Here is a 13,587-nt window from a genome sequence, read left to right on the forward strand (position 1 = left end):
ATTCTTTATATATAAATTAAATTTTTATTTTTATAGAAATTTATTAAAGTTTATATTTAGTCAAATTTTTGAAAGAAATTTTGAAATTTTTCTTTTATTAAACTTGTTAAGAAAATCTTTAAATAAGAAAATTGAATTTGTATAATAAATATTTTTTAAAATATCAATTACTTTAATCACTGTTTTATATATTTATATTATATATTTATATATTTATATATTTATATAATTTGGATATTTTTGTATTTTACAGATCAACATCGTTACATTACAACCTCGTCTAGCTGCATCGGTGAGTGCCAAATTACTTTAATTAGAGACTGAATCAGCTCTTCAATCGATCAGCAAAAATTATGTTAGACATATAATAATATGTATAAAAAATATACATATCAGAAAAGAACTGGAAAGAAATCAAATCTTTTTTTCTCTCAGTCGTTAATATATAAAACTTTAAATTATGCAATGATAAAAGTTGCAACAATAAAATATTTTATATATTTTATGTATATATTATATATTTTATTTGTGTTATTGGAAATTGTTTAAAATTCAATTCCATTTTTTATTTCTATATATGGTTATTATCATATATTTTAAAAAGTTGAAAAAGTTAAGAACATAAAAATATTACGCAGTTTTGATAATAATACAAAAACTGACACTTTCATTATTCAATTTAATTTTTATAAATATTATTAAATATTATTAAGTATGGGCATTTGAATTGCATGCTTTGAATTATATGCAAATTTTTTTTATTTTAAAACGTCATATCTTTCAAACTAAAAGTGACTTTCACGTAATTCAAAATATATATACTCAGAAGTTTACATTCTATAATATATGCAAAAATCAAAGTAAATTGTAAAAGTATAAACTCATATATTTACCAATATTTACCAATTGTTGCAAATAAAACATTAATATTTTTTCACGTACAAAACTTCTATTTAAGTTTTTACATATTGTACATATCTCATAAATGCTGAACATCAATAAAAAGATGCATTTATATAAAATAAAATGTAATTTAAAATATAAAATATATTTATATAAATTAGTATTTTTATGTAGAAAACACAAAAAAGATTATTAATATAATATATACATATGTATATAAAATATAATTAATATAAAATTAATCTAATATATATAAAATATTGATATACATTTATTTACATTCTCTTCTTTTATCGCAAATATTTTTTATTATAATATGAGAGCTGCTTTAGTTTCTCTTTTTTATATATCATTTTCTATGGTTTAATATTATGTAAACTAATGCAAAAAAGCGCAATACTCAAAGATCTCTTTTAATATACATATATTACAAATATAAATAAAAGAAAGTCAAGAAATATTTTACATACACAATTACATAAAGTGCATATTTCAAAGTAATCTATTTAATAAAAAACGCTCTGATATAATTATTATATAATTTATTCTTATATATAATATGTCAACTTTGTAATATCTTAATTTTTCATAGTCTATCCATTCATACAACTCTTTATTGATTTTATATTTATATACATAGAAAATTATAATAATATACAAATACAATAAATAATAAATGGACGACTCTCTATATTCGGAGTCTCATTGAAGTTAAAAAGTCGAGAGAATTAATGCTTTAATCTGTGTCTGAATCTTCAATTAAAATAAATTTACCAGTAATAAAACGTCCTCTATCTATAATCTATATAAATACCTAAAAATGCTACGCATAACAAGCACAATGGTGTTTATTATAACACTTTCGAAAACTCTCAACATTCTATGTGGGTGGGTGACAAATGAAGCGAGCGATCGGTTCGATTACTTAGTACCGAAAATGTTTTCGGCCGGGGACAGGTTATATCGAGAGCGTTAATTGCGCGCCCCGGCATAGTAAACGCTGGAAACGCGCGGCGTTATATCGCACGTAATATCATATACGCAAAAATTTTTTATAAGTTTTGATTTATAAACCGTTTGATGTATAGCGTTGCACGAACGCGAGTAGCGCATTTTATATACACCGGGATGCATTACTAACGTTTTATGTATACCCCTCCTCCCCCGCGCGCACTTTGATCGACGGGAGAGCCAGAGCTGATGGAAAAATGCGGCGTGCATAACTCGATTATAGACTGTACATATGTTGGCATGTATACGAGCGTCGTTTTTACGCATCCCCAACGACGGTGCCAATGTTGTGTGTGTTCGACGAGCGGGGAACGGGATATTATACTGATATCTGACGTTACGAAAGAGAGAGAAGGGGTGAAAATACCGACGTTTCATTTATTCACCGTAAATGCAGCCGGATTAACCAATTAGCATTAATTTCGCATGAGGATCTTAATCGCGCCGCGCTCTTTGACGTTCTGAGATCGGATTTATTGTAAAACGCGATTATTATTTTTTTTTTTTCGGAGATTAAATTTATCTACGCGATTTTGTCAATGCAAAATCTGTGGAAGTGGAGACGAAAAAAAATGCGCGAAAGTTTGAGGAAGAGAGGAAGAGAGAGAGAGCAATGTAAATGTTTGAAGAGTTAATTGATATAATTGAAAAATTGCGTTACTAGTGGAGCGTATATGTTTTAAAACACGCGTAATATTTTCAGAGTCAGAGCGGGAAATTGAACGATGCGTGCGTTCTATAAAAGTATTCATTATAGAAACGTGTATATAAAAAATATGTTTTTTATTTAATACTGCAGAAATATGACAGGAATACCGTGTAGTTTTAACATAGGTTTTTAATATAATTTCGTTTTTTTTTTTTTTTTTTTTTTTTAACGAAACATATTTACCATAATTTTTTATTTTTTATTTTTTGCTTCGTGTATACTTTATCAATACAAAATATTTTGCGGATACTTTGTAGAATAAGTTACAATTCAAAGTATAATTATTATAAAAGATGATTCATATTATTGTAGCCTATCTTATAATTTTTTTTATCTTCTCTGTATTTTTATATTATTCTTCTTTTGCGTCTCGCAATACATCATAATTCACACTTTATAGCTGTTATATTATTTTTCATTAATAATCTAATCGCGTCGCTACAATATTAATCTCATATCGAGAATCTCTCGTTCTCGACTCTCTTCACTTTCTTTATTCCTTTTTCTCTCTACATTTTTATTAATCCGCAATAAACTCTCAAAAAATTTATTTATTATATCGCATACACTTGGAACAAAAATAGAATATCGAGAAAAATTACGCAATAATTTAATTTCCTCACGTGTCGCGTCAATAAATTCGAAGATAGAAAAACAACAGAAAAAAATTAGTCGTCATTGACGGCGCTCGTGGATGTCACTATAAAATAACGACTAGCCTTTTAGAGTATCATTACCACCACCATACACGCCGCCGCCGCCGCCGCCGCCACCATCACCACCACCACCACTTCCGCAAAATTTATTAAATGATTTATTTGATGTTTGCCGTGCAGCGCGCGTGCATATGTGTTTGTGTGCGTGCATACATACGTGTATGCGCGCGCGTATCGAACGCGGGCGCCACACAACCATCCACCCACCAGCTACCCTCCACCCCATTCACCCCCGTTATCCCTTTCAGCCACCTCTGCGTATATATCCTGTGTGCCGGCCTGCACCATCGGCAGGCGCAGCCGAGCGTCCGCCAATTATTCAGCAAATGTTATAATTGGCGCATTCCATTACGCGTAATGGATCGCACTTAGCGGCTGCCGGTGTGATTGGGGCTACAGAACCGTAGAGAGGGAGGGAGGAGAGAGAGGGTTGATGGCCGGTTGGCAAAGAGGGTGAGCGGGGAGGGCAGAAGGAGGTGAGCCCAATCTCGATAATACGACCGTAGTGAAGGATATGACCTGACGCGTGCGAGATACTTGAAGATAGAGATGTTTATGCGTGGCATTGATTTTATAAAGTAACAAAAATAGGGGCTTTCAATTTTCGAGTAAGCAAATAGTATTCGAACGTATCGGAGACCATCTGTGCCATTCGAATAGTATATCAAAGACTTATGTTGAATATAAAGATGGGGATGTCGGACATAATTCCATCATTTGCACAAACAACATTGTGATTTATAAAAAATAAATTTTATAAAGTTTTATGTTATATTTTTTAGGAAATTGTGTGTGTCTTAGTAGTTCTTACGTGTTTACGCATTTTCTCCATTTATTGTGAAAATAAATGATTTCTCTTACATCTTTAATTGGCAAAATTGTTAATTTGATTCAATTATTTTAGGGGTTTACCGATGTTTATTTGCTCTAGTAACTCTAATAATATTCATATTCCCATATTCGTTACATCCAACGAGTTTATCAAGTATCTAATAATTCACGTGATTTTATGTAATAATATGTAATAGTAATGAATATGCAGTATAGTATAGTGAATCAACAAATTCGCTAATTTTCTTCTTTACTCACATCGCCGCGTAATCATATGATATAAGAGTATTCAATTATCTAATATACTATAATATAATATTACATCAACACAATTTCTAAACGTAACAAAAGTAGCAATAAATTTCCCTTTTTTCTCTATCTTTAACACACACGATTAACTTATTTTTCTTATTTTTCTAAAATATATATAAAGGAGCAATAACTTAATTTATATATAGATTAGATTCAAGTCTAAAATAAATTAAGCGTTTCTAAAAAAATCTCACAAGTATAAAATTTGACAGTTTCCATATCTCTCTCTCTCTCTCTCTCTCTCTCTCTCTTTCTCATTTTCATTGACGATCGATTCTCGCGCGGTAATAATATCCGCAATTAGAAACGCGCCGCGAGTGATTCATGCGAGCGTCTATACACATACACACGCTCCCACATATGCGACTAATCTTCGGTTACGCGGTTTCGTTCGATGAACGTAGATTGGATAGCGGGCCATCATTTACCCCGGAAACACACACAGTGCAGGACACAGGCTGCGGTATGCTGCGCGTACACCATGACAATTATTAGGATGGCAATTACGACGGTGGTGTATAGCAATACACGAGTACGCGAATACGCTATCTACCTACGAATACTACTAGCGGAACCCGCTATTCACACACTCACACACCAGCATCCAGAGCGAGAAAATCTACCCGGATACCAGGAAACAGACTCAGGTGCGCCGCACCGGCCGGTATTGAATTTATAATTCCATTAGGGACCGCGCCGCTCCCCGATCATTTTCGCGTCTTCGCCTTTCACGGCACCGGCCGCCACGTGCCGCCGATCGAACCGTCGTTTAACATTTCGCTCTATTTTCGGGCTCGCTACACAAGCAGAATTCGGAAATTTTCCCAAATTTTTGCGATTTTCCCAATTGATAAGCTCTTTTCCTCTTCCGCCTAAAATTTAATGAAATGCACATGTCACAAAGGCAATGTCTCATGGCAAACACAAAAAGAAAGAGATAATTGTTTAAAATTAACTTTTATTATTATATACATCTTTTCATAAATAATACTGCCAATTAAATATATCTTTATTTCTATAATATATAAATTTGATTCTGGTTTGATTAAACATTTAGTTATAAAAATAAGTAACAAAATAAATTCAAATTTTGTTTCATATCTTAAAACCTGAGAACATAGAGATTCTAAAATATTTTGATTTTTTAATTCTTACACAATCTTTACACAATTTAATATTTTGATTTAATTAATTTCTAATTCAATAGTATGCAGTAAATTATTTCAGAGAAATGTATGAATTAAATTTATGAATATATATAGGTACACACAAATGAGAAAAAGAATATATAATAGTCACTCGATCCTGACAAAAAAAATAAAAATAAAAAAGTTTTAGTAAAAAGGAAAAGAAAATCAAAATACAACACCAAATATATACAAAAATCAATTTCTCATATTTATTTCGGGAATTTTTGCATCAATCAAACTGCGATAGAGAGCTTGCCGTTTTCAAATTCGAGTTTGATCAAGAGATCGATTTTTGAGAGTGAGTAAGGAGACTAAACTTTCATTTACGAAAGAACAAAGTGACATAAATATTTATATTAACAATATACCAACATTGCAGCGGAAACAATCAGAAAAAAAGAATTCCCCAAAAATATATAATTTCTCATAAATTAACTCAACTAATTTTTAGACGATTGTTTCTCAAGTGAACGATCTAAAATTCTTTATTCTTTTTCTATCTTTTTCTATTCTTCCGTCATTTTCCAATTATATGCGTAACATTTGATTTTTCTTACGAAGTATATATTTGTACTTCTTCTGTTTATTACGTTTTATATATCTCTGTGCTAATATTTTTAATGTACGTGAAAATTTCTTCGTTTCTTACGTTTCTGAGAAATACATATCCACGTCGAAGAAATTAATTTTAAACTTGTTATTTGAAAGCTTTATTACGTGTCTGCATTTTTCTCAATACGAATAATACGAATTTTGGAAATAAGCTCCTTAAACTTGCAATCAAGGATTATTTAAATTAGACCAACAAAATAAATGAGATCGTCGAACCGATATCGCTACCTTCTAACAAGCGTGCGCGGAATCTGAAATCCGGCCGATGGGATAAAACGGGACGGAGAGAAGCGGGAGAACGAGTTTTTCCCGCGGGCGGGATTACGTCTATCCTGTATACGTTACACGTGAACCAGATATGTCGATCTGATCTCTCCCTGCCGAGTCGAAGGAGAACGAAGGAACGGCCGCGAAGTGGATTCGAAAATTGAAAATCATTGCTGCTTCTGATCCCCTTAGTTTCGCCAGACAACCTCAATAAATTCTCCGCTCGCCCTCGCGCCCGTGGCTTTATTCTTTATAAGGCGTTATATCGAAGAGGAAGATCCCAGAATCTCTCGACTCTCTCTCTCTTTCCTCTCGCGTCCTTCTCTTTGTCCAGCGAAACCTTTGCATCCCTTGTTTTAACGATATATACGCTATTAACGTCGAAAATTGTATGAACGTTTAATATACATAGTTTTCAATTTTACAATTATTCCTCTTTTTCTTCTTTCATGTATTTGTATCAAGATAAATAATAGAACTCTTCTCGGAGTAAAGAGTATTAAGCTAAAAAAGTTGGGCATCGATGAATAAAACAATAGGATAAAAATATATTTGTTATCCATTGCAGGCTTGCAATAAAGTTTCTCTCTTCTCTTTTTTTTTTTTCATTTTAGAGCTTTAATCATATTAAAACGTTTTCTTATAAGAAGGGATAAGAGAGTTTGCGAGAAAAGTTAAGAAAGATGCCGGGAAGAGCTTTTAAGATGAAAATTGAAATATTTTAATATTCTTCTACTTGCTAAAAAATAATAGAGAGAGACAGAAATATGCAATTAAAAAAAAGTATTCATATTAGAAATTAATCTAATATATATCTGTAAAAGAGACTATGAAATAAATTTATAATATATATTATTATTATAACTTGTTATCTCTCTCTCTCTCATTAAATGTATAATTTTAATTACTTTAAATAATTACCACTTGAACAGTAGAATACGTCTTAATAATTGATCGGACCGAACAACATCGTTAATACAAAGGTATCACGGGTGGCAAAAGATGCCGGGCCGTCTAATAAACAATTGCCTTCATTCACGGCGTCGCGCGCGCAAAGTGGCCTTATTTTTCCCCTAATTCCATCAGGGTTGAAAGTGGTGACGCGGCGGCGGCGCGAACGAAGAGACAGACACCACGCTCTTCTTCTCGTCTCTCTTCTCTTCTCGGGACGGTAAAGCGTGAAGCTGCTGCTGCTGCAGCCGGGTCCTGGAGCGCCGCGTTTCTCAGCGGCTTTGACATGCAAATTGCCTGACAATGAATTTCGTAAAACCTTTTACCGCGGAGTGCGCTTCGTGATGGAGAGGGGGTGAGCAGGGGGTTGATGGGAAGAGAGAGAGAGAGAGTGAGACAGAAGAAGAGGTGAAACAGAGCACGCCCTCTCGCGCACGACCCTACGCATGCATTGAGGGGAAAGGGGTGGAAACAGGCAGGGGGCTCGGGAAGAGAGACGCCAGACGACGTCGCGGTATTAATCACTGTCTACTGGCGTCAGGCAGCCGCAACCATCTTCTCTCTCCGTGAAGCGCGAATCTCGTGATATTCGAAAATCAGTTACTCGAGCCCGATTAAAACGACCCCACCCCTCCATTCCTTTCGCGACTGGATTGAGATTGATTTCAACCTCGCGCACGAATTTTATCGAAGATACCCCGATTCTTGAGAGAACAAGAGAAGTGAATTAATCCTGATCTATTGTGCATTATATAATCTTTTAATTGAAGAATTATTTAATATTGAAGATTGAAAAATTTGTATAAACATCCAGTTTTTTAAGATTACATATTAATAACATAATGTTATTTTTAATTAGCAATCTCGGCATTTTAATATATACATGTATATATTTTTTTTCTTTTTTATTTAATGATTTCATTTTATGAATATCGTAAATTATACAAAAAGGATTGAATATTTCTTTCGACTAATTCATTACTAGATATTTCCACATTTCTGGTTATATAAAAAGGGAAAATGAGCTCTTAAAAAAATAGTGCGTAACAAGAACTTTTTATTTTGTCAAATATTTCTCATATATGTACGTCGCTTAGCTAATCTACTTTCTGAAAAGAAAGAAAAAGGAATTCAATTTTACTCGCGCTCGTCATTCAACAGAGAACGCCACTTCACCGTCGAATCTTTGCAGGACTTCGGTTCCGCAGGAAACGCCAGCAGCTATCGCGGTTATTTTATTCGTATCGCCGCGGAGATCGCGTTTGCCGTAAAAAGGATACTCCGCGCGCGTTGCCTGAATTGTAAAGGACCCGCTAACCAATGGCGCGGCGGTGAGAGCGGCAGCGGGGGAGGTAGAGGAAGAGAGTATCCGCAAAATCCGCCCACGCCGGTTCCGGCGAGTTACGAGGAAGGAATGTTATCGGGATAGGGTACGGCGGGATCAATCGGATTTTTCTACCGGAGTCTGCTCCTTCTCGGCGTATACAATGACGCGGGAGAGTCGACGTGGTACCGGTTCGTTGAATCCCGGCTAGCCACGTAATGGGTATCGAGAGACATCGTTAAGCGTCGATCGCCTCTCCCAAAGTGGCCCGGCGCCTTGATTCATCCCTCTCCCCTCTCCCCCCCCCTTTCTTCTTCTTAACCCGCCGCTTTCTCCGTCTCGCCTTCCATCTCGCGCCACGTCGGGCTAAGGGTGTGCTGTAAGGTTTCGTCGGTGCGCGTGGCTATAGATCGCGATGGAGTACGAGAGAGCCCCGAGGTGGCGGCGAAGCCGGGATAAGAAGGGGGTGGAGAGCGGAGGAAGGAGAGCAAGAAACGAGTGGAGAAGGTGAAAGTGGGAGAGGAGGTTAAGGATGGTAGACGCGCGGCGGGCGGAGAGGGTTGGGGGGATAAACCATGATGTCGTTGATTAATACGGTTTACCAGTAAGTGTAACGGAGTGTGCAGAACGCGCGCGTTCGCCTTCCCCCTTTCCACCCTGTCCCGCTTCTCTCTGTCTTCTCTATATGGGGTGAGTTGCCTCCTTTTCTCTCTCTCTGTCAGCCACCACCTCCGTCTTCTTCGCCATCGCCACCACCACTATTTCACCTCCGCCACCGCCGCCGAGAGAGGCACAAGAGCTGTTTCCTCCCTTCCACCCCCGATGGAATTCGTTGCACCAACCGGGAGCCACGTGCCGATCAATGGCGTCTTGCCGCTGGTTGGTCGAGCCGGGAACAACCCCCTCGCTCGCTTCTCCTTCTCGCCCTCCCGCGCCATCCTCCCCTCCCGGTTTCTTTCTACCTTCTACCCCCGTCTCTCTCTCTCTCTCTCTCCGCGTGCTCTTTCTCTCCTTCTTTTTTACCCCGCAAGAAGACTCGCCGCGTATCCCCGAGGAGGGTTGATCCCATAAGAGAGGGCGAGCTTTTCTTATGAGGAGCATTGATTGCCAACACCCTCTCCGCCCTCTTCGCCGACTTGCGTCCCGTCACTTCCTCTCTTTCTCTCCTCCCTCGCCCCCTTCGCCGCGTTCCGCTTCCGCACTCCCGGGGCTATCTCTCTATCCGTCTTTCTTTTTTCTTTTCGCGCTGTTGCATTATTTCTTCTAACTCTCGTGTTTTTTTATTCCGGTGTTCTACTCGGCAGCTCGATCTCGGTTATTCTCAGTTATGGTACAATTATTCTACGTCTGATGTAGGGGTAGGAGGGTCAAACGAGCGCGCCTCGCGATGCCATTGGCGGACACGAAGATGGAGAACTTATTGCATCGGGATGAAATCGCGGAACGATATCTGCGATATGTAATCCCCGCGGTAGCGTGTTTTACGCGGTAAAGCAAGTTACGGAATCGGAATTTTCAGGATGGACGAAAAATTGGATGGACGAATCTCGGAAGCGAAATGTGTAGGATAACTAAGTCTCGAATATATAGTCTCTCTTTCCCCGAGCTCATCCGCAGGGATCATTGAAATAATTATGCGAGGAAATGAATTTGTACACACCGGATTCATGAGAGAACAAGTTTATTCGATATATCGCTACCACAGTTCTGACTACATAGTGTAATCGCTACCTTACAATATACCTTTTATTTAGACTATCTTTGATTAGCAATGACTATTTATCGGGAGGTAATATACAGGTCTCTACAAACAACTACGTCCGCTTCTCGCTTCTACGCCTCTCGAAAATCCAGTGGAATTACGGCATAAACGGAATTATATCTCTTTCTCGTTATCTCTCTCTCTCTCTCTCTCTTTCTCTCTCTCGAATTCACGTAAACATCAAACTAAATCTGTACCGTACACTCATCCTCATTTCCGCGCGATCGCTTCTTCTTAATCTAGGAACATTAAAAAAAAATGACCGATCTTATTTGATGATTACGGTAATCGCTACGTTACCCGACACAAATCTAAAATCGATTTATGTCTCACCGAACTTTTTCTTTTTCTTTTCTTTCTTTTTTTTTAAGGCATATAAGAGTAGTAGCCGACTCGAGACGAGTTTCTTCTTCGCGTTACTTGTAGTCGGGAATTAAAATCGATATAATCGTAATGAAATCAATTTTGATCGACAGAAATATCCGCGGCGATCTTGTTACTTTTTTTTTCCTTTCGATTTAACAAGATCTCGAAATCCGAATCCAAGATTATACCGGTTTCAAACCCCGCTTCTTCTATAGGAATGTTATAATGAACAGCACACACACTCTCGAGCCTATCCGCGTAACTTTGAACGAATCGACTGGTCGAGCATATCGAGCGATTGAATATATAGCGCATCAGGCACGTGTTGGTCCGTCGCGTCTTCTTATACTCGCGTGGAAGGAAACGAAACCATTCTTTCTCGCAAACACTTTGCTATACATCTTCGTATATAAATTTCGACATTATTTTAAGATTGCGTCACATTATATGTGATACAACACGACGAAATATTTTTTTCTATAACAATGTATTTACATTCACACATTGAATGTGCAACGATATTTTAGGGACAAATACATTTTGTATATTATGCAAAAATATTCCGATGTGTATCATTGTTCTGTATAATGTGAATCGCGATCTTATCGCGTCGTTTTTTCGCTGCCATTTTTTTCTCGCCGCTGTTATTTCCATTATATACAAATCGCGACGTTTTAAATTTAACATGTCAGATCGAAATCTAGTCTCCTCTTCTCATAGATTTTTTTGTGCAGAAATTGTCTTTACTTGTAAATAACAGATTTGCCAAACTCGTGTTTGGAACTCAATATTTTGCGTAACGATATTCATTGGAAGTAGAGTAGTGATGATATAAATATGTTTGCATCGCAAGTTAAGGCAATAAATAAAGTAGCACTCATTGTCAGTAGCATAGAATAAAGATTTGAACATTATTGTTGATTATATACGTGAGAAAAACGTTTATGTCTGTGAATACTACTAAAGATTATTGTGTGATGAACGTCGCCTATTTACATCTCGTCTGCGATTATAACAAAGTAATTTGCAAATTGATAGTGCTGCGTTATTCAACAGTTTATTGCATATTTAACGAGTATTAAAATGTAATCTTATTTCCGTCTCATTTGTATTAAGATAGAAAGTCGAGAAAAAAATATCTAGAATGATAAAAAAAATTATCCCGTGTACTACTTAAAAAAATTTAAGTGTAGCTTTTAATAACTTTCGTAAAAAGAAAATAGTTCTGACTGAAAAATAATTTGACAAAACTTTATGAAGTCGATTCTTTTTTATATATAAATGAAAATGTAGTTGATTGTCGAATTTGCTTCGAACAGAAATCTCATTCTTCTAAAAATCAACGCGTTATATGAATTAAAACAAGATTTTCTATCAAATTCTTAATAAGCCATAATTTATTTTAACAAGTTACAATCGAAGATAATATGAATACAGTTTGCAAAGTTTTCAATTTAGGGTATTATGGTTCGTTAAATTATAGTTGCCTGTTGGAATTTAGACTTTTAATTTCGTCTACCACAACGCCGAAAAACGCAACAAAATTTTCTTAGTTAAAAAAAAAATAAAATACAATAAGACAAATGCAATCATGATGAGGAAAGCACTTATAAAGATTGAGGAGCAGTCTAATCTCGAAAAGTACAATTTTCGATGCTCTAGACGTAAAACTTAAATTGAATCATTAAATTCAATAAAATCTACGATCTGAAAAAAAAAATGAATTCTAGCTATAATAAATGCTACAACCCCAAAAATAATATAAAATATTATTTCTATTAATAATATCTATTTGGAGAAGGTATAAAGAAAAAAAATTCTTTATATTCTCGTTATGAGAATACAGAGATATATTATCTCCCTATCTCTACAGCATCGAAATTCGAACTCACCGAGATCAATATACTCCAGATTTTTTGCAATCACCCGATGATTTACATCCCCTTGACGGGATTCACGCCACGTTTACGAGACGATTTCGGTATCCGTCGAGGCGATCCTATGGATCCTCCTTGGTGGTTGGTTGTATTTGGTGCACCACACCGGGCAAATGATGATGATGATGGTGCTCTGGTCGCCTAGAGAGACCCAGCAGGGGCGGCAGCAGTGGCAGGTGCAGAGGCAGGGGTAGACCACCGGGAAAACCGGCGAGGCCACCGAGAAGGGCCGAGGCGGTCGAATGTTCCTGAGCTTTTCTCCGCAACTCGGCCAGGCTGTGGCTCCGATGGAGATCAGTGCCGGTGCCGGTGCCCGGTTTGCAGCAACCGCAGATAGAACCGGGCCAGCCGGTCGGCGACCAGGACAGCATCTCCTGGAGGCTACTCGGCCGATGCTGGTCACTGGTGGTCCACAGAGACGGCGTCGTCGAGGTCAGGGATGTCGACGCGCTGCTGACGACTTTGTTGCCGAAGAGCGGCGGCGAGAACTGGGCGGCCAGATGGGGCGAAAAGAAGAGGGATGTCGGTGGTTCCACCGGCCTGAAGCCAGCGCCTATTCCCGTGGTGCTAAGAATTTTACGAGAAAAAGAGAGATTAATATAAATAAGAAGAAAATAAAAATTAAATTAAAAACGCGATTTAAAAGACGTAAATGTATAAAATTTTTTAATTTGATCTTATTATAAGATTTTAAAC

The 13,587-nt window shown here is 36.8% G+C and overlaps 1 protein-coding gene and 1 long non-coding RNA gene across 3 annotated transcripts in view; one reads left to right on the plus strand and one right to left on the minus strand.

Annotated features, from left to right (window-relative positions):
- The first annotated feature begins 255 nt into the window (after positions 1 to 255).
- The window catches only part of LOC145944526 (uncharacterized), a 43,452-nt gene continuing 30,120 nt past the window's right edge, over positions 256 to 13,587 (plus strand). The window contains exon 1 of the long non-coding RNA XR_014426689.1: positions 256 to 292. This is a non-coding gene — a long non-coding RNA (uncharacterized LOC145944526). The remainder of the gene's footprint in view (positions 293 to 13,587) is intronic.
- Drgx (Dorsal root ganglia homeobox) overlaps positions 10,523 to 13,587 on the minus strand; it is a 40,819-nt gene continuing 37,754 nt past the window's right edge. For both annotated transcript variants that reach the window (XM_083052889.1, XM_083052891.1), the window contains exon 5: positions 10,523 to 13,458. In XM_083052889.1, coding sequence (XP_082909015.1) covers positions 12,954 to 13,458 — 505 coding nt within the window. In that variant the 3' untranslated portion in view covers positions 10,523 to 12,953. The remainder of the gene's footprint in view (positions 13,459 to 13,587) is intronic.

Source organism: Prenolepis imparis, unplaced genomic scaffold (genome assembly GCF_030444845.1).
Source record: "Prenolepis imparis isolate NDT839.2.m4 unplaced genomic scaffold, iyPreImpa1.0 SCAF_13, whole genome shotgun sequence".
NCBI lineage: Eukaryota > Metazoa > Arthropoda > Insecta > Hymenoptera > Formicidae > Prenolepis > Prenolepis imparis.